This window comes from Alligator mississippiensis, chromosome 2, assembly GCF_030867095.1.
Source record: "Alligator mississippiensis isolate rAllMis1 chromosome 2, rAllMis1, whole genome shotgun sequence".
NCBI classification, from domain to species: Eukaryota; Metazoa; Chordata; order Crocodylia; family Alligatoridae; genus Alligator; species Alligator mississippiensis.
In genome coordinates this window covers 227,376,426-227,397,751 of record NC_081825.1, presented here as the reverse complement: position 1 = coordinate 227,397,751, position 21,326 = coordinate 227,376,426, and the positions used below count along the sequence as shown (strand labels likewise).

General features: G+C 44.2%; 1 protein-coding gene across 4 annotated transcripts in view; it reads right to left on the bottom strand.

Moving 5' to 3' along the window:
• Positions 1-824: 824 nt before the first annotated feature.
• The window catches only part of ATG13 (autophagy related 13), a 35,050-nt gene continuing 14,548 nt past the window's right edge, over positions 825-21,326 (bottom strand). The window contains exons 6-18 of one of the 4 annotated variants that reach the window (XM_059722821.1): positions 21,031-21,171; positions 19,792-19,832; positions 19,180-19,276; positions 18,761-18,859; positions 17,936-18,029; positions 14,382-14,480; positions 11,766-11,876; positions 11,106-11,245; positions 8,805-8,922; positions 7,966-8,043; positions 7,529-7,645; positions 6,929-7,057; positions 825-4,795 (exon numbers count right to left, since the gene is read on the bottom strand). In XM_059722821.1, coding sequence (XP_059578804.1) covers positions 4,718-4,795; positions 6,929-7,057; positions 7,529-7,645; positions 7,966-8,043; positions 8,805-8,922; positions 11,106-11,245; positions 11,766-11,876; positions 14,382-14,480; positions 17,936-18,029; positions 18,761-18,859; positions 19,180-19,276; positions 19,792-19,832; positions 21,031-21,171 — 1,342 coding nt within the window. In that variant the 3' untranslated portion in view covers positions 825-4,717. The remainder of the gene's footprint in view (positions 4,796-6,928; positions 7,058-7,528; positions 7,646-7,965; positions 8,044-8,804; positions 8,923-11,105; positions 11,246-11,765; positions 11,877-14,381; positions 14,481-17,935; positions 18,030-18,760; positions 18,860-19,179; positions 19,277-19,791; positions 19,833-21,030; positions 21,172-21,326) is intronic. The other 3 variants (XM_059722818.1, XM_059722819.1, XM_059722820.1) reach the window with 3 other exon arrangements.

Sequence of the window (21,326 nt, the reverse complement as noted above, 5' to 3'; positions counted from 1 at the left end):
TTATTGATGCCAAAATGAACATGGGCCAACAGTGTGGGGACGCGGTCAGGAAGGCCAACACACCTTGTCATGCATCCACAGATGCATCTCAGGCAGGTCCAAGGAGGTGATCCTCCCCCTTTATGCGGCATTGGTCAGGACACAGTTGGAGTACTGCATCCAGTTCTGGGCGCCACACTTCAGGAGGGATGTGAACAGCATGGAGAGGGTCCAGAGGAGGACCACTCGCATGATCGGGGGCAGCAGGGCAGGCCCTATGAGGCTAAGGGACCTGAATCTGTTCAGCCTCTACAAGAGAAGGCTGAGGGGGGATCTAGTGGCCGTTTACAAACTAGTCAGGGGGGACCAGCAGGCATTGGGGGAGTCCCTGTTTCCCCGAGCACTCCCAGGAGTAACAAGAAATAACAGTCACAAGCTGGCAGAGGGTAGATTCAGGCTAGATATCAGGAGGCGCTACTTCACTGTCAGGGCAGCTAGGATCTGGAACCAACTTCCAAGTGAAGTGGTGCTGGCTCCTCCCTGGGGGTCTTTAAGAGGGGGCTAGATGAATACCTTCCTGGGGTTGTTTGACCCCAGTACTCTTTCCTGCCATGGCAGGGGGTCGGACTTGATGATCTACTCAGGTCCCTTCCGACCTTACAAACTATGAAACAGCAGCTCAGGAATGAGCCTTGCTTTGCCCTTCTCTTTCCAGCACCCATTCGGACTTTTGCAGTTAAAGTGTGAGCTAGAAAGGGAAGCTCTAAGGATAGGAACATCTCAGGGCTGGCACCAATGGAGCAATCCACAGAACAGCTGAGGCTGTGTGGGAGATCAGTCAAGAGTTGCTTACAATAAAAGTTTTATTGGAAATTCTTTGAGTACATGTTGAAGACCATTGGAGACTATTTCCAAAACAATGCAGTTTAGGACCCTTCCCCTTCACCCATGTACCAGCTACCCTTGACAGTACAGGACTGAGTATTAAACAGTCAATGGCAGGCCATGGCATCAGCAGCTAGGTCCCCTCCTGCAGCAGAACTACTGTAGGCCAGTAACTTCTAATGCACTGATCAGACAGAGCCAATACTTACATTTACAGAAATAAACATCTACCTCAGCCCCAAAGAAATGCTTTATTGCTGTGGCTATCCAGCTCTACTCTGGCAACTCATGGGCAGATTTCCACTCTTGGCATTAAAGAAACATGGCTACTGCCCAGAACTTCTGCTCTGAGAGGTGTAAGATGTGACCTTGTCAAAAGTTGCATTCACATGACTGGGCATACACACTTGGCCCTGGGGACTTTCTGAACAGAAATAGTGATGGCAGGTCATGGCTCACATTCTGTGGATACCACAGCATTGCAATGTGACAAGGAGGAGGAAATACAAAGGCTGTGCTGCCTAGGTAGGACCCACCGCCAGAAAAGTTCACCCTCTTTTTTTCCTCCTGAATACAAGACCAGTAATATATGCTAGCAGTGCAGTAAGATCTATGCAGTGTCAGTTCATGGAGCACAGCTTACCCAGGCACAGCCTGTAAGTTAAAGGCCAGGGTGACTACCATAGTATGTCTTCAGGCAACTCATGTCTGCTATAAAGACTCAAACATTACATGCTGAGTAAGACTGAGTCAGGGGGGGTCTGGGTTCTTTCCTCAACTCCATCATCAAATCACTGTGCAACTCTGGACACATCACTCAAGGCCCCAGCTTCTAGTTTCTGTATCCATATAAAGAGAATGCAGCTTGCTTCCCTCACATGCTGGCTGTAAGGATCAAGTATTTGCTAAGTGGTTTGGAACAGAAGTCCTCCAAGTCAGTTATTACTTAGCAGGGGAAGTGACACTCCCCTGAGCACTACCAGGAGTGACTAGAATATAACGGTCACAAGCTGCCAGAGGGTAGATTCAGACTTGACATCAGGAGGTGCTACTTCACTGTCAGGGTGGCTAGGATCTGGAACCAACTTCCAAGAGAAGTGGTGCTTGTTCCTACCCTGGGGGTCTTTAAGAGGAGGCTAGATGAACACCTTGCCAGGGTCATTTGACCCCCCACAGTACTCTTTCCTGCCATGGCAGGGGGATGGACTTGATGATCTGCTCGGTTCCCTTCCGACCCTACCAACTATGAAACTATGACATTTCCATCTCTACCACTCCCAAGACTGGCCTTTTAGAATTGCTGTAGATAGAAGTTTCTCCATCTACAGTGCCTGTTTTGCAAAAAGTAATTTTAAATCTGAGTGGGAGGTAGTTCAGAAGTTGGATTAAGTGGGTGGATGGGTGGTCACATAAGAAGCAGGGTGATGAGTGATTACACTTTATATAGTAATGCTACTCCCACCACCCAGTGCTTTAGAGAAGTTGTTCTCAGCCTTTGCACCTGTTCATTGCCACAGGATGAGAGCAAAGCAATTTAGTTGTACAGCCTCCTGAACTAGAAGGCTAGTAGCTGCATCAGAGTGGTGCTATGTTGGCACAAGCAGGGCCATGCAGATACCCAGGCCAACTCTGCATGCTGCCTCCCAAAGCAGAAGCAGTACAGCTGTGTTAACATGGCACTGCACCTGAGGCTGGCTCGGTTACTCAGCACCCCTGATCAGTCCATCCACTAAAGGCAGCTGTACTGTTTCCAGTCTGGAAGAGAGTGTGATGAAAGGAGCCTGGTGTCTCTGCATAACACTGCCTGGTGTTGTAAAAATATTTGGGGAGGTGGATGGAAAATACATAAGTCAGCCAACCTCCTCCCCACCCAGCTCTAGCCTTGTCACCACTTGAAATTATTGCTTTAGAGCTCACACAGAAACATTGGTTCTGAAACTGCACAGCAAACACCTCTCAAATCAAGATCTAATAAAAATCCATGTCAGCATACTATGAATTTGATTCAGGTTCTGAGCACGTGCTTTTGCTCCTGCAGTAGCCTGAGGGTGGCTGGCTAGAGAGAACTTGTGGTGACATACATCATTCTCTGGCAACCCTCCTCTTCAACTTAAGAATACTGCCGAGCTCTGGAGGAAGCCACTGCCAGCCAGCCCTTGATCCAGAAGGCTGATTGCTCCACCTGCATTAGGAAGGATCCAAATAGTAGAAAGCAGACCCTAGCTCTCTCCAAAAGAAGTACCAAAGGGTAGCAAAGGGGAATTTGCAGTTATTCAGCCAAGTTACAAATGACCAAAGGGGAGACCATTGCACAGTGCCCTACCTACTCTGCTTAGTGTCATTACACATCTCCTCCCTTCACATTGGACAAAGGACACATAGCAGCCAGATCAACACAGAGCACTGCCAGCCAATCGTATAGACTTATGGTTAGCTCATTACAAAAATAAACTTTCTGCTAATCAAAAGTCATCTGATTAAAAACGAGTACCATAAACTTCCCAAAAGTGTGCTTTCATGAATAAGCTACCGTCTAAATGGCTGAACGACAGGAGTCTGCTTTCCAAGCCTATCAGAACACAGCTTTTCAGAAAGTCCCTGACACTCTATTGCACCAACATGAGCAGTTCATTATATACCAATGGGCCCTGACAGGGTGTCATGGAAATAAAGTCCCCAGACGAGAGTGCTGTATTAGACTAAATGAGTCTATCTCTGAAAATAAAAATCTCAGTATTTCCCAGCAAGGGGAGACCAGCATCATGGGACAGGGTTCCATGGCACGGTTGCTGTCTGCAGTGACACAGGGCAGAAGGACCTGCACAATTACGCAAAAACATAACATTTTTTTAAATATAGGTTTCTTTAAAAGCAATAAATATTTCCTGTTTCTTAAGATCATCTATTAACCATAAAGCAGCAAGATTTGCAGGGGAAAGAGGAAAGAATCTTGGACTAAGACTCCTAATTACATAACCCTAAAGAAATAGGATTCCTAATCAGTATTTACAACTGTTTCAAGAGCGAAGACTCTGAATTCAGCATATTCCCAGCTGCCACTGACAGGCCTGCCAGCGCAATCACCACCTGTGACCTCCATATAGTGGAAGATTCAGTTCACACAAGAAAACATGGAAAGGTAACACGGAAAGCACTTTCTCAGAGCTTCACACCTCTGCATCAGAGGGGCAAGCACAGCATGAGGTCTTGGGACAAAAGTCTGTGCAGACTCCATTCCTTGGAAGCAAAAGGTGAACCAACATGTTGGTGCTGCCATGTAGTTGGCACTACATAGGGCATGAGGCAGAAGGCAGTCTCACTCCCATGTATCCTCACTGCAATCCAGGCACTCACACTTAAGTCAGGAAGAAAGTCCAGCTAAGTCTGCTAACCTCACGGCCCTCTGAACTGAACACCAAGGCTTTCTGTGCTCCAATGTGACTGCATACCCAAGAAAAGAGATGCTCACTTCTCCAGAGGATAAATCTTGGGAAATGGTGATGTAGGATTCTTTGGAGGAAGCTTTAGGGCAGCTTTCCATAAAACCATCTCTATACACTGAACAAAGACCGAAGGGGAAAGAGCTAGTACAATAGGTTTTCTTTTCTTTTGTTCCTGTTGTAATTACAGGTAAGAAATCAAATGCCAGAAGGAAAAGGGGGTCCAAAACTATCCAGCAGCCTGGCTATGGAGACACCAACAATTGATCCTGGATCTGGTAATGAGGGAAATGATCCAAATAAAGCCTAGTAGATGTAGAGAAAGAGACAAAAAGACACAAAAGGGATAGACAGACAGACATCTGTGGGCTGCATCCTTTAGGGTGCCCAAGAAGCAGGACATTGTTGTAGCTTCACTGCAAGGTCTCTACAAAGGCATCAAACTCTTTGACGTTTTTCTCATGGACTGCCAGCTTCTCTGGTAATGAGTCCTGTAAAGACAAAGAAAAGTCCAGGGTGAGACTCGCTCACAGCAGATGAACTGTCTACTCAATAGGAAGTTAAAACACAATGGAGACGGAAAGGGCAAAAGATACCTCTCCTAGAATATGAAGCAGATTTCAGCTCTGTGCTCTCTCATGCACAACTCCCAGCAGAAGTAGGCTACTGCTGACAGGAGACAGCAAGTGCTTTTAGTAGGTATTAACAGATAGCCTGTGTCTATGCCCTGTGCATTACCTTACGGCAGCTATGGTTGTTCTCATGTTAGCACTTAACTTTATGTCCCGTCCCATCCCCCCACCATGATCAATCATATCACTTGATACAAAAGCTGTGGGCCTCAAGCTCATCCAGGCAGCATTTTTATGGACCACTCTGGAAGTCTTGCCCAAATGAGGCCTGTAGACATGGACCCAGAAGGCTGTTAAACCTGTGGTGGTAGAAGCAGTATTCAGTTTTTGGATTTGAGACTGGCTGAGCTTTAGCTTGCTTCCCAGCCCAGATAACCTGCATTTGTGCTCAGATGAGGAAAAAATGCACCTTTCAAAGCTGCCAAGGAGACACAGTTGTTTCATGGAAGGATACAATCAACAGGAAACCTATTATAGCAAGGAATCCCTTCGGTAAGTGCCTGTCCATTTAGACAAAATACTGGCTTGTTCAAGGAGTGAGAAGAAAAGTAATACAGGAACCGTAAACCATAAGGAGGAGGGAGGAACCGGGAAACTATAGGCCAGTAGTCTCACCTCCATCCTTGGGAAAACTCTGGAAAAAATCATTAGGGATCATATTTGTGGGAGCCCACCAGGACAAATAATGCTGAAAGGAAATCAGCATGGATTCACTGCAGGTAGATCCTGCCTGACTAACCATGTTTCTTTTTAGTAGCCAGGTCACAAAATGCTTAGATGTAGTAGTCAAGGTAGATGTCACCTACCTAGACATTAAGAACGCTTTTGATACAGTATCTCATTCTGTTCTTGTAAATAAATTGATAGGCTGTGATGCAGATGATTACACAGTCAGGTGGGTGGCAAATTGGCTTACGGGGTCGCACCCAGAGAGTGGTGGTGGATGGGTTATTGACCTGGAAAGATTTGGGCAGTGGAGTCTTGCAAGGCTCGGTCCTTGGACTGGTGCTATTCAATGTCTTCATCAGTGACTTGGACAAGGGCGTGGAGAGCACCCTGTCCAAGTTTGCAGATGATACCAAATTATGGGGCAAAGTTAACACACCAGAGGGTAGGGAACGGATCCAGGTGGATCTGGACAGGCTGGAAAAACGGGCAGAATGAAACAGGATGTAGTTCAGCAAAGACAAGTGCAAAGTGCTGCACCTGGGCAAAAAGAACCACCAAAACACTTACAGGATCTCAGCAGCACAGCAGTGGAAAGGGGATCTTGAAGTCATAAATGACTCCAAGATGAAAATGAGTTGTCAATATTACAAAGTGATCAACAAGGCTAACCGCACTTTATCATGCATTAGCAGATGCGTGATGAACAGGTTGAGGGAGGTGATGCTTCACCTCTATGCAGCACTGGTCAGGCCACAGTTGGAGTACTGCATCCAGGTTTCAGTGCTGCACTTCAAGAGGGATGCGGACAATCTTGAGACGGTTCAGAGAAGGGCCACTCGTATGGTCAGAGGCCTGCAGGCAAGGCCCTACGAGGAGAGACTGAGGGACCTAGATCTTTTCAGCCTTCGCAAGAGAAGGCTAAGAAGTGATCTTGTGGCTGCCTATAAATTCATCAGGGGAGGGTGGCAGGGAATCGGAGATGCTCTATTTACTAGAGGAACCTTGTCTGCCTATTTACTAGGGCACCCCTGGAGTAACTAGGAACTATGGCCACAAATTGACAGAGAGCAGATTTGGGTTGGACATTAGAAAGAACTTCTTTATGGTAAGGGTTGCCAGAATCTGGAATGGGCTTCCAAGGGAGGTGGTGCTCTCCCCTACCTTGGGGGTCTTCACAAGGGAACTGGACAAGCACCTAGCTGGGATCGTCTGACCCCAGTACTCTTTCCTGCCTAGGGCAGGGGGTCAGATTGGATGACCTACTGAGATCCCTTCCAACCCTAACATCTATGAATCTATAAATCAGAATCTCATTTTTCATACCAGATCCTCTGCCATGGACTGAGCCCCAATGTCAATGGAGAGGCTGCTGAGTTGAGGGGGGTTCTGAAACTCACGGTAGAATGTCCCCAGGTCCATTGGGAGAATGTCATCTTTTGAAAATGCTGGTTTCTAGAACAAGAGATAAAGACATTACTTCCCATTCAGAGAGCTCTGTCAGATAAGAGGCACCACCTGGTACCAGCAAATATCTCAACATTACAGCTACACTGCAGCAGGTTAAACAGTTGCACATTGGCTTCATCATCATCCCATGACAAAACCTAAACTCCTATCACCCTGAGTACCTAAAGCAAAGCTTCTCCCTGGAATCCCTATTCTGCCTCAGGTGTGTTGCAAACAAAGACACCCCCCCACCCTCCACAGAAATAATTTCTTCAAGTTGTTGGTTTACAAATACGTTTTTGTAAGTCTTGAGGGAAATCAGGAAATCCTGGCCCTTATTTGGCAGTATAACAGGCCCTTGTTCAGGGAAATTAATCTTGTTTTTGCTGACCATACCACCACCACTTGAAGCCCACCCAAATACAGATGCCCTACAAAAGTGCTAGGCTGGGCTTATAAAGGGCAACAGGGACTTACAAAATCAACCATGACAAAATCATCATGTGTGTTCCCGGTGCTGTTACCACTGGAGCCCTCTGAATGTAAGCTGCCCAGTAGAGGAGACTCAGTTTCTGGGGAGTCAGGAGGATTCACCTGCCCAAGAAAAGCAGAGAGGATTTAGTCCTAGATCATGTTACCAAATCCATCTCCGTATAATGATGCCATGGGAGACAGCACAGTGACAATTACAAGGGCCTGTAGTAGGCACAGGGGCTCTAAATATAAATCTGTTTCCATGTCATGAGAGCCTAAGCTCCAGCAGAGACAGAGACTTTAGAATCCGAACTGATGTGAGCTGCTGGTACTTCGATTATAAAATGAAGTGCGTGCAAAGCTAAGGTCAAGAAGAACATATCTGTATTGCATGAGTCATTCTTTAAAAACAGGGATCAGAGGTCTAAGTGAGTTCTTACCATGGGGTCGTTATCCTCCAGCTCAATGTTCTTGGGAGCAAACATGGCAAAAGGAATGTCTAAGTTGGCCATGGTCACCTGGGGAGATTTAACAGACAGAACCTCAGCACCTCATAAAGATTCTGCCTACCTAGCATATCGCATGCCATTGCAAGTCTTTGTCAGGGTTTGCTAAACTTTGCTTAAAGGTCGTATTAGCAACTTGGCAGAAAGATCTAAGAACTGCACCAAATGCCGTAAAATAGACTAAATTCCAGTCAGCTGTTTCTCTAAGACTGAAGTGTGACCTTTAGAGTTGTCATGGCATATATAATACCTGCATCAGACAGGCTAGAGTTAATGAACTACAACGGGCTCAAGCAGCCCCTCTCCATCACACCTACAGGAGATATCAAGCCTGAAAGAAAGGCCAAACAGGTGGAAATGGCACAGTTGGTACCATTCCTAGCAGTGCGACAGATCTTCAATCTGTAGTCTCCAGGGAAGCCTGGCCTGAGGAAACAAATTTGTGCTGTTTGTTTCTCTGGAAGGGGCAAACTCCTGCAGGACACCACTGGAAAACTAGGTCTCATCTATCTGGACCTGTGAAACTGATAACACTAAGGACTGGAGGCTGGGTTAGCTCAAGGCTCTGTGACTTCCTCTGGGAAACCAAGTCTTTGATAGAAATCTACACGTCTTCGCACACAATAAGCATGTCATGTAAGGACCTTGAGTCACTGTAAGTTTGTTCTCATTCCCTGAGTTTGTCCCAGTAATTCTGTGCTTTGTCTCTTCTGTATAGGAACAAAAGTGAGGAGCAGTACTTCATGTGTCTGAGAATGATTGCTGCCAGTTACCTGATTAATAGGTTTGTTGACAAAGGCTCCCACCTTCCGGACAAAGATGGTCTCCAAGATATCATGTGGGGAGCCACTCTTCGCTTCACTGCTGTTTGATACTGTCTCTGTGTCCTCGCTGGGGGAGAAGTAAGAAGGGTTGACACGTCATTCCTCAAACAAGATAGATAAAAAAACCATACGCTTTTTCACAGAACTCCTTTGGTTTCTTTTTTGAGTCCCCTTTTTTGTGTTGGGTGGACACAAAACCTAAAACATCTCTGCCTTTGTTGGACAAAGTCTTCCTACTCAGCTACCTGTATCAAATGGAGACTAAAGCTGTGGAGCAAGTTGCAATTTAACACTGGGAAAACACCATCCTATGTAATAGGATCAAACCCCTCAGTCTTATAGCAGCACAAGATTGCTGGGGGAGGGAAAGGATATTTCATAAGTTGCAATGAAACCTAAAGCATTCTTGTCAATCATAATCAATCACTCCTTTCAGTAATTGAGCAGTCTTGGATGTCTTACTTGGTAGGAGATGTAGTTAGGAACTGGAATGCATTCAGTGTCCCAGGCCACTCCAATATATTATAGCAATCAATATGATTAATTCACCGTGTGGCTACTATTCACTCCTGTGACCTGATTTTTCACAAGTAATTAGAGCCTTTAACAAAAAAAAATTCTGGTTTTCAGTCTTCTGGCAGGCTATCGCTATGTGAGCGTGACTGATTAGCCAATGAGTATAGGAGGGAGCTGTGAAGGAAGCATCCTCAGTCTGCCTCTCCTCCGTAAGGAGACAGCCCAACTCCCTCCATCTCCTCTGCACGCTGCCTGGTTGCTGTGGCAACCGAGCCTGGTCACCTAAGGGGAGCTGGGCCGTAGGGATCCTTTGTCCTAGTTCCCACCAAGATACCTGTATGACCCTGCTCCCCCCGCCCCAACTTGAGGATGCCGATGACTGTTAAAAGGATTGGTCTGCATCATGTAGCCCCTGTTTCTGGCTGGGACGTAGTGATGGCGTCACAAACATTTTAAAAAGGGGTCATTCCATTTTGGGACAGGTCAGACATCGTATGGGATACTGAAGCAAGCAAAAGGCCTCCAGAGCTTCATCAGTCTCTGGATGAACTTGTAATTTACCTGAAATTTAGCCAGTAATTTAGGATGAAGTAATCTAGATGCGTATCAAAAGGCCAAGAAACCTATTCTATTTTGCTCAAGGTGTTTGTTTTTTTTCCTTTTGATATTTCTCTGTCTTATGCCCTTTCCCTAGGCTCTCCCTCTCTGATGATCAATAAAGCTATCTGTTATAGCACTCCTTGCTGTAAATGATTATGAGGGTGAGACTAGCCTTTAAAGTCCCCTTCACTCAGCTGGCTAAGGTGGGTGTGGTTTTTTACTTTCCTCCTGTACAGGAGGCTACTTATGAATGCTTCAGGCTAAAAGAAGCACCCCAAAATACCATGGTGGGCTAAGCACCCCCAAGGTCTGAACGGTCCGTGTACCCTGGGCTGCACAGAGCCCTAACAAAGACCAAGGCCCAGGCCATGGCAGTGATTACCCCAGGCTTGTGGGTGTGCTCCTGGAAGGGGGTCAGCCGGACAAAGGCATCTCAGGAGAGGCACCTGAAGCCTGGATTTTGATTGGGTGCAGTGAGGTGGGTGGCTCAGCACAGGACTGGTCTGCCACAGGAGCAACAGTGCAATTTTTTCTACTAAGCAGAATAGTTCATTAAGAAGTCTTATAACAAATAGCTTAAGACCAGGAGAAAAGATGGAACCACAGGAGACATTTGACAAGAAAGGCATGAAGAAACATTTAAAAATAAGCAGGATTTCATTTGCTCACATGGATGTGACTTTGTGCAATTTAAAGCTGCATTGTTTCCTTCTTGTTAGATAAGGACTCTTGTACCTGACGTTTATTCTTAACAGTTGAAAAGACTTGTCCGATACCTCTAGCAAGTCAAAGAAAGCTTGTTTGGAAAGTCCAAAACTCACTGTTGAAGCTACCCTGTGTTGCTCTTCATAATTAGCAAGAATGACACAGCACTTGTCTCAGCACTAGAGTATAACATAAGGTACCCTGATATTTTGAGCAGGGCCAAAAAGTGTAAGCAGATTAACAGATCAGTGTTTATGGCTTTTGAGCCGAGGGAAACTAAAAAACTGACAGTTGCTGGCTGGACATTCCACAGTTAAATCCAACTTTAAAAACTGCCTTTTGAATGCCTAAAAGTTAATTTTTAAATGTTTCTACTTCATACAGGAATAGATAAGCTATTAGCATGCTGGACTGCCTACCAAGACCTACCTACTAGAAGGTGTAGCTGCTGAGTAGTGGGCTCCATCCAAAGGGGTGCACATTGCCATCCTCTCTTGGTCAGCTTGAGTAGCATGTGGTGACTGGCTAGGAACCAGGGGCACTCCACCCTCCTTCCCTGGAACAATCAACTGAGGTGGAAAAGAATGAGCAAGTTAGCAATATCAAGTGGTTCAGCAGTAAGCTACAACACACGACTGTGTTCTCTTATACTGGGAATAAGTTATTTTCAGCTTGTCATGAATATACTCTAGTTACACTCTTTTTAAAATAAAACAGTAACTACTAGACAATGAGCCAAAGGGGAAGTCAAGTAGAAGGAGATCTTCACAAGATCTTGTCTCTCTTCCTTGCTGTTTCTATCTACATTGCATTCAATGCCTTTTTTTCTATGCAGACAACTCTGGCTCATGCTGTTCTCCATTATATTCCTATGGAAAAAAGTGTCATTAAAAGTTCTAGCTCAAGTGAAACCAAGTGCACTGTAGAGCCTCTTTCTGATCCCTCTGTTAGCTCCATGTTCTCTTTAATTACCTTGGCATTTTTTACCTAACTGGATACCAATGCATGTGATACCCTCTCAGCTGTGTATGCAACATACGCATTGGCCACAATGCCAGCGACATTTATTCTCCCAACCTCTACAAGTACCTGATGAGGATGTGCAGCATTCAAGCCACCAGCAAAGACTACTGGATACCCCATGTCAGCTGATCCAACTCCCAGGGCAGCAGGCTGATAGGAAAGACGAGAGCTGGAAAGCTAAGAAATGAGACAAAAAACCAAAAAGGGGAAAAGGAAGAGGAGAGAGGAAGGGAGGGGGGGAAAGTCCCACAGTCTGAATTGTTATCAGAATCACTGAATGACGAACAGGAGAAATCTGAGCCACAAGGACATAATTATAGGGTGACAAGGTGGCTTGAACACTTTTCACTAGATACCAACTGCTGAGCTTTGATTTTAATAGTCCACCTCGTAACAAAAGGAAACAAAATAGGCTTGGCCTTGTGATATGACCAGTTTCTAGTAGATGGCAAGCAGCCTTGAAGAGGATGACTGACCACAAAGGAGCATAGGGAAGGCCTGGCCCACATTACAGTACCTACACTGCATGGTGGAGAAGGGACGAAGGCAGCCACTTATTTATTCAGATTTTTCAAATAATTTCCTTTTGTGCACTGAGCAGGTAAGCAGCTCACTGTGAAATTTGTAGCAGGAATGGAAAACACCCCCTCTAAGGGAAGCCAACTACTGCTGGGAAACGAATAAGATGTCCAAGTTGTTACCTAAAGAGAGAATTGGAGCTAAGTAACTGGAGATTTCTTCCCAAAACCAGCTCTCAGAGGGATGAACCTACCCTCAAGCCACTTCACCTCCCTCTCTCCCCCCCTCCCTTTATGCAGAAGCACAAGTAGTGGAATCAATGGGACTACCCATTTGTTTTTCTGATGTCAAAAAGAGCTCTTTATTAGAACCTCTGTACTACATGACTCTTCCAAGACAATCTGGGGGGGGGGGGGCGGTGGTTCAGACCAGGTCTGGACTCTTAAATGATCACTCTCCCATACACATCTAGTTCTGTCCTTTCTGGAGACTGGTTAAGATGGACAAGGTGGTCTCTTTCCACAGAAGGTTGGATGCATATGTAAAATGCCTCTTCCAGCTTCCCAGGGGATGTACAACCAGGCCCCTCCCTGAAACTCTTATGTTGCTATGAGTACCATCCTGTGCTATTCTCCCTGGTGGAGACCTACAATCCCCAGAGAACAGTACAGGCAGCTCCCCATTGAAATGATCTGACAGTTCCTCAACTCAAAAAGACCCTCCCCACCCCACACCAGCACACCCGAATATCTCTATAATCTCAGCTACTACAAATTGACACACAGGCACTATCATCTAGAAATCTAGACATTTTAATAGTTAAAAAGTAGCTTTATGTTGTTCATCTCCCTGAGGTCTCTTGCTAATTTTGTAGTTTTATAATAAAATGTTCCTGTTTTATCATCTCTCTCTCCCACATGTTGCTGTTTGAAAGACTCACACAAATGAGAGAAACCTGACTTCACACAGTATGCAAAAAGTAAACAAAAATAGAGAGCAGAAGTGGCTTTCTTCCTAATCCTCATGTGTTAGTTGTAACAAACAAGAACCAAAAAAAAAATACGAGTAGGACTTTAAGTTATATGACTGGATTTTAACACTTCAGCAAGAGCAAACTTATCAGACATGCAGGTCCAAGGGAGCTAACAGCTCCTCATGTAAGAGCACTTAAATACCATCTCCTGATGTTCAAGACCAGATCCTAGTTGACCTATTAGATGCTTAGGTGGATTTAGGCATCTAAATGCAATCCTATTCATCTTGCTTGAGTCTCTGAAAAAACATTAATGCAATAGTGGGTAACGTAGTTCTCCTTCTCCTTGCTGCTTTCTGAGACTTAGCCTTAAGAGTAAGATAAGTGCATGTTAGAAAAATAGATAACAGTTTTTCAGAGATTCTAACAGGAAGAGGACAACACTTAAGCACCTAATAGGTGGAAAAGTACCTGGCTCCAGGAGTCTCTGGATGAGATTTATTGAAACTAGAGGTGAAAACACCTTATTTAGCAGGACCAGAATTTCCCTTGACATGTGTGTACTGAAATACATCAAAGGATGCTCTGAAGGTACAACATGCAATTTATTTTTACCTTTTGCCTTTACTTTTCTCTTCCAGTTACCTTTCTCCTGACAAAGGTAAGCTATACAGAGTCTATCAAGAGTAGTCCTTGTTCTGCTAGATGGCCACCAGTGTCACAGTGAGTGTGCTAACCCTCCCACCCCTGTAAAAGTGGAGAACACTGAAGCTTTCCCAAGACCATAGCCAGCTTGACAGAGCTGTATCTGAAGATTTAATTTGCTGAAATCAAGACCCTTAAGAAAGCTTGGCAATAGCTATTCCCTTTCCCCTTCAATTGGTTCAGTGGCTGCTTTTTGTAGGGCTGCTGCTCAGTACTAGGGTTGGAAGTGTTGCATACAATTTTTTTTTTAATGGAAAGAATACTAAAACAGTCTTTTGAAGGAAAAATAGGTATAAAGAATCAGATTTTTCAAACCAATCTAAGTAGAAAGAGAGAACTTATTCCATTTTGGGTTGACCGGCCTTTTTAGGAAATGGCAAACAGATTTCTCTTTCTCAATATGTATTCTGAAGAGTCAAACTTGCAGCTTACTGTGTGTTAAAGTACTATCAGGCCATATAATAATTTTTCTGTTGTGAACTCACTTGATGTGAAAAGCCCAGTCCCATCATAGGGACCTTCAAGGTGTCCGTCACCACAGGAAGAGGGGTCTGAAAATGTGCCTTAGTGACAGTAAAAACACACTGTGCACAGACACAGACATACAGAGGAAACAAGAAAGGAAGAAAGAGAAAAGGACTTGAGAGAAGAACTGAAAAGAGTTGGATGAACTGAACACTCATGACAAAAGTCTACGGCTAGAGTAGTCAAAGCTTAATGTATGGCAAACTTCTCAGTATTGGCAAATCCCTTCTGTTTGTAAAGCACTGTCCCAGTATTTTCCAATGTCCCACAAGTAACCTCTCCCAATGCAACTAACACTAGAGTGTGTTACCCAAGATAACTCATGATAAAACAACTAGCAAAGGTTCTGCTTCACAGCTTTTTAGTATTACTATCGGCCAGTTAACAAAGGCAGGCTGTCAGAAAAAGTCAAGACTCAATTTTATCCAAGCACATACCAGTTGTCTATGTTGTGACTGTCTCCCATTTATGTTACTGGTTTTCCAGGATAATTAGTGCTTTAGGGAGCACATCTGTGCAGGACTGTGCAGCCCCCCTACCAGAGCCCTCTGGACTCTACCGTGATCTAATTACACTTCACACAAAATTGAGCAATGAGTAGTTGCTTGAATTAGACATAGCACTTTAGCATTAAAAATCCTCTGTCTGATGTTAAAGGGCTGAGCCATCCATTGGGAGTCCCTGTGCCTCCTCCTTAGCAAGACAGTTACACCAATCTCATTACCAAGTGCTACCCCTAGTCAGGTCTGTCTTCCTGAACCACAGCACATTCTAAAGAAGGCACTACACAAGGTGAGCATGCTTTCCAGCAACTAGAAAGAGGGGAGATTATGTTTATCCTTTCCCACCCCACTGATCCCTGGACAAACACAGGTGGGGCTAGACCCACAGTGAGTAGTTAGGCCTCACTTCGAAATCAATAGGAAATGGGATGTAAGAACAGCATATGTATGACAACTTCAATGTACCAAACTCAGAGTATAATCTGAGCCTTAAGTCAATTTATACAATTTAGCTAAGGGTAAAGAGTTTCTTTTCTCCCCTCCCACAAACAACTGTGTTTGGCCAGGAGGGTAGCTTTATATTTAATCTTACTGTGAGGGTAAACTATGAACCATGGGGTTGTTATACTAGAAGTTAGTACTTTTCATGAATTGAGTCACTGATTACTTCAGAGAGCTTTACCTCAGTGAAAAGAAAGCTTTGTGCCTTCTGGGTAAGTATCAGGGTGAATATATTTCATCAGCACTGTTGTTGTTATGTAAGTCTGGCTACAAGAAAAATCAGTGGCTATTTCCTCAGTATGTACAAGTTCATCATATTTTACTGGGCAGACACTGGGCTTGCTCAGCCATAAGTATGCCTCCTGTACTGGACATCAAAGAACAAAATACTTTATTCTCTCAGACTTACCATGAGCACTGGTTGACTGGTTAGTTATTGCCAGGTGCCTGTCACCACAATACCAGTGAAGCTCAAGAGGTACCTCTGGAGAAGGGCTTGTTTCTAGACTTACCAGATTGATCCACTTTAAACCATTAGTGGTTTAATTTCCTTGAGGCAGTAAGTGACCCCATGGCAAACTCATTCAAATCAGAACATTTTAAATATATTTTGCTCCCATGCAATCATGTACTCATGAGCACATGCATGTGCATATACACACACACACATGCATGCACAGATCTCTAAGCTGTCCTTAACTTGCTCAGGACTATTTGTTTGGTTTGACAATTAGCTTGACCATTCTTGACCTTTTATAGCTCTACAAAAACTAAACTCTAAGATACAGTTATACAAATCAGACACAGAAAACAGAAATGGAGAAGAGATATTGAAGTTTCCATTTTGCAAGGTTCAAAATGATTCCCTTCTGTATTTTTCTCTTTTGTTGTTCAAGACACAGGTAAAAGCAGGACAATTTTCTCCTCATTTATAAAACTGTTTAATTAGAAAATGCAGATGTCAATAAATGAAGTTGGGTGGGAACAGCAAAACCAGCATCTGTTCAGGGAGTTGGACTATCTGAACCACGAGGTCCTTCCAACCTTGCGATTCTGTGAAATGCTATCTAAATGTCATCAAAATGGAAACGTTCAATATCTACAACTTGCCATGAAAGCTTTAATTAGATCCTTTTCATGGGGACAAAATACTTTGGGTGACAATGACCAACTCTAGACCGATTAGGTAATATCTAATTCACACCCTGAGACCTAACATGGAACTGCTTCTTATCAGGTACTCACTGCTGTTGCTAGTCTAATTTTAGATATCCCAGGTGATAGGATTTTCACTCCTTTCCTGCAATAATACTCAATAATGAGATAAAGGTTCTCCTGATACAAGCATTCCCCTCTAGTTGCAGCTTGTTACTTCTTTGTTATACTGCCTTGCCTCATCTTACTTCATTCCTTTTTTGTGATGTGCCTTTATTTGTAGTATACTTTCCTTCAATTCCTGCCTAGCCCGATTAACTCTTTAAATCTTTCTTCATAAATCATTACCTGCAGTCCCCTAGAGTCTTGTAGGAATTAGGAACTATTTTGTAGGAATTAGTAGGGGTGTGCAAAATGGACCATATTCATTTTGGATTCAGCCCTAATTGGGCACAATGATTCGATTCATTGATTCGGATCACTGTCCTGATTCGATTCGGCCAAATCTGAATCTGAAGATTTGATGCTGATTCAAAGAATCAGCAATTTGGCCATATACGCAACTTTAAATGTTTTTTCTATATACCTCGAGGTACCAGGTTCAGCTCGTGAATGCTGCAATGCTGGGGAAGATGGAGCATCCCACAGGAACACAGGGGGCCCCCCCCATGTGCTAGACGGTGAACCCAGAAGTGGACCAGAAGTACTTCTGAGCCACTGCCGAGCATGCTGGGGGCCCCCCCACACTGCCCAGCTCGGTGATCGGCCCCTGGGGGACTGAGGAGACACTAGTCACCAAGCCAGTGGGGTGTGGAGGGGCCTCCCAGTACGCTCCCCAGTGGACCCAAAAGTGGAGCAGAAGTGCTTCTGGTCCACTTCCAGGTCTGCTCCCAAATGCGCTGGGGACCCCCCTGCGCTCCTGTGGGATGCTCCATCTGCCCCAGCACTGCAGCATTCACAAGTCGCCTGGTACCTTGAGGTATGTAGAAAAAAAAAATTAAAGCTGTGTCTATGTCCAAATTGTTGAATCTTTCCAAATCTCTCCAAATCAATTCAGAGGGTTCCAATTCGATTCGGCGATTCAGCCACTGTATCGGACTGAATCTCCACTGAATTGAATCAGTGACCAAAGCTTCACACAGCCCTAGGAATTAGTAACTGTCTAGGTTTCACAAAGTGGGGAGCAATGTCTGTGCAGTGCATTTAATATTATAGTGCATTTTAATTATACAGATTGCACCCAGCCTACTGCTGTTAAATTGCCTGGCTGCTAATTCAAAAGACATGTACCAGGTTGCACTGAAGGGAATTGTGCCATATATCTTTGGGAGTGGAAGGAGCCCATTTTCTCTTACCTGGGATGGAGGGGAAGTGGAAAAAGAAGTGGTGCACACTTCCTGAGAGTCTTCCACTGATGGATATACTGCTGCATTGTCCTCAGCAGTTGTTCTACAGCAGTAAAGAGAGACATTTCACTATGGGAATGGTTCAGAAGACAAAGGAATACTAAGAGTATTGAGATATAGAAGTTGCAGGCGGACTGAGAGTATTTGGGTGGAGTTGAAAGGAGAATTCTGAAGGGGTTCTGACTCTTTCTTTGACAGGGCTGAGGATAACAGTTTAAGTTCTTCTGACTTTGGGATCTTCCAAATGTTTTCTTTAGAGAAGGAAGAGGTGTTTCCTCATTCTTTACCAAAAAGGTTTTGATACACTAAGCAGTACTACTGACTGCAGAATTTGCAGAACCACTGCCAATCATATTAAAACTGTGCCACTGCACATAATTTAACCATGATTGCATGAATCAAGAGAGGTGGCAAATTCCATGCATGGGTTCTATACCAGGTGTCCTGTAAAGACAACTGCTATGCCGCTACTTCCAATAACATAATCAGAAAATTCCACCATTGCCACAAAAAAGTTGCATCTTGATCACCACATGAACCAGTACTACAGCAAGAAGTGCTGATAACATGAATCCTCTGGGACTAGCTGCACTCAACCTTTTAAGTCTCATGGGGAAAATGCTCCTCATATGCTCAACTATTAATAAGACTGACCCTGATCCTGCAGTCCTCCTCCCCCTTCCAATCATCAGGAGTTAGAGAAGGCTCTGTATTGCACTTAGGCACAGTGATGCCTTCACCTATAGCCTGTGACTGCACTTAGTGTTTCCTCACCTGTAATTGCAGGGGTGCATGGGTGAAGAGCTGGGGTAGGGACGGTCCACAAAGTGATCAATGATAATCCCCATGATAGGTGGGGTCCTCTCAAACTGCCTGCAATGCAACAAGCAAATGGTGTTATTGATAAGGATGGCTTTCCCTTTTTACTGCATTCCTACTGGTGGTACCCAGTATCTGTCAATGGGGACCCAGAGCACCAAGCTTGAACCAGTGATTTGACATTCTGTAGTCTGGTTTAGGTTGACCCAGATACTCCCCGTCTACAAGACAATGGATCCAGGAGGATAGTCAGTGTGGGGGACCATCTAAGCTAGCCTGGAAAAAACTAGGGGAAAGTGCAAGAAGCTCAGGGAATGAAGGGGTTTAATAGTATTTAATAAGAAGCTGCTTTTGGGGGGCTGACATTTCCTTACCGTGTTGACATGAAGGCCAGGTTGATTCTGTAGGCACAAGACAAAGTGATGGTGCCCACTGGAGTACCCACTGTCCCAACACGGACTGTTTGGAAACCTAAAGGGGTAGAAGAACAGTTAACAATTTCAGTAGTTTTCTGTAGTAGGCACAAAGGTTAATTTCTTATATATCTTACTTCCTTATCCCTGGATTGCATTTTCCTATATTTGGTTTCACTAATCCTTCCATTCAGAACTCTGAAGACCCACAAAACACAACAGCAGCAATATGTTGTATAACATCTCTCTTGCTGTTAGCCTGACCTGTGGTGGCCCCTGTATACATGTGATGGTACCTTTCAATCTTGAATAGCATTGCAGTCTGTTAAGCTGGCTCTGGACATTAAGTGGCACCTGAATTTTGGTATTCAAGTCCTGAACCAACATAACAGAACTTTGCCAAGGTAGTAGAACTATCATTTTTTAATAAGACCTTCTACAAATGAAATCTATACAAAAAGTGCTCCTGAAAACATGTACCTAGTTTTCCTGTAGGACTGAAAAATATGAACAAGACAGCTGTTAATATGGAAGGGGGCTCCCAGCTAGTTTATATATAGTACCCAACCATACCTTCTCCCAAGCCGCTCAGCTGCACTTCCCCGAAGTATATCCTACAGGAGAGAGAAACAGCATGCATCACACCCAATCTATCGAGGGACTTGAAACTAAATAAATCTATATTTCTTATTTAAGCCACAAAGGATGAATGGGTCAGAGCTACCTTTCCCTTTAAGAAAGGCATACATCGCAAGTGGCAAGTTATGATCGGACTGGCCAGAAGACTCACCTCCAAAGAGTTTTCAAACTAAACGGTCTATTTAGCTCCTTAAGAAGGACACATGCCATGTGAGATAAAGAAGAGACAATAGCAACAGCAGTTGTAATCAGGGAGAGGAGCTTGGACAGAATGTTTTAAAGTCCTAACTGCCATCTTAGCGATAAGTCCACACATCAGTGCAAAAGGGAAATTCAGAAATAAGTTGGGTGTCCAGAAAGCAATAGCAGCCTATTTCAAGTCCTAGAACTGGTACTTGTCTTTCTAGAGAAAGGCACTAACTTAATGCTGTTAAAACAGTCATTTATTACCTGCAGCATGGGCAAGAATGGGAATGTTGTTAAACCTCATGCCTCTGTGCCAAACATGACAGTGAACTTGGGACTTTGCAGTAGCTTTATATCATCATCCTGGTTCTTTGCACAAATAGACTTCCTGAGGCCAAAGGTAAAAGTGTTAGGGCTGGCAACCATCCAACCCCAAGCTCTGAGCTCACTAGACCTCACAAGCTAAATAGGATGGTGCTCAATTATTAGGATAGGACACTACAAGAAAACCCTATGAGTTGCAGGAAGTAGCGCTGAAGATTCATAGTGTCCCTTCCCTGGGACTATATTCTTAACCTGTATGCAAGCGAAAGTATTCATGCACTTGCATCCAATTCATACACACACTTATTGTTAATTTACATATTTTTGTTAACTCTGCCAAATGACCAATAATGCATCTAACTGTTCAGTTGCACATACAGTAATCATCATTGTGTTCACAAGTCAGGCATGCATGGACATGCTTATTTAAAACCAGATCCCCGGTCTCTCAGGGAAGGGTTAGCAATGCGTGTAACAGCGCTGTCTTACAAACGAACTATAAACTGAAGTCATAACTGTTTCAGATAACTAGTAATTTATTAGAACTTTTTACTAGGACTGCAGGTGTTATGACCAAATTCCAAGCGGGTAGTTGTACTGCCTGTGCCTGAAGTTTCCCTACTGGTTTAGTTCCAAAAATGAAATTTTAAGAGTCCAGATTACCTGTACAGTATTACATATTCATGGCCCTGTTTCCTGGAGAGTCTGTAGGCTGGAGTTACCCGGGTTATAGCAAGCAAAGACTTCAGAAGTAGAGACAGTCTGTTGTACACAGTGTAAGAAACTTTGATTTCTTTGTCACACCTGGAGAGTATACAGATGCAGTTAGTTTATTTTTTCTAGCCAAAGAGTGCAAGCGTACACTGAAAGGGGTCAGGCCAATAGCCTGACACTTACTTAACAGTGACAGGAGCATAAATACATTTTCATGATGGCAAACCTGGCTGGGCCAGCAAAGA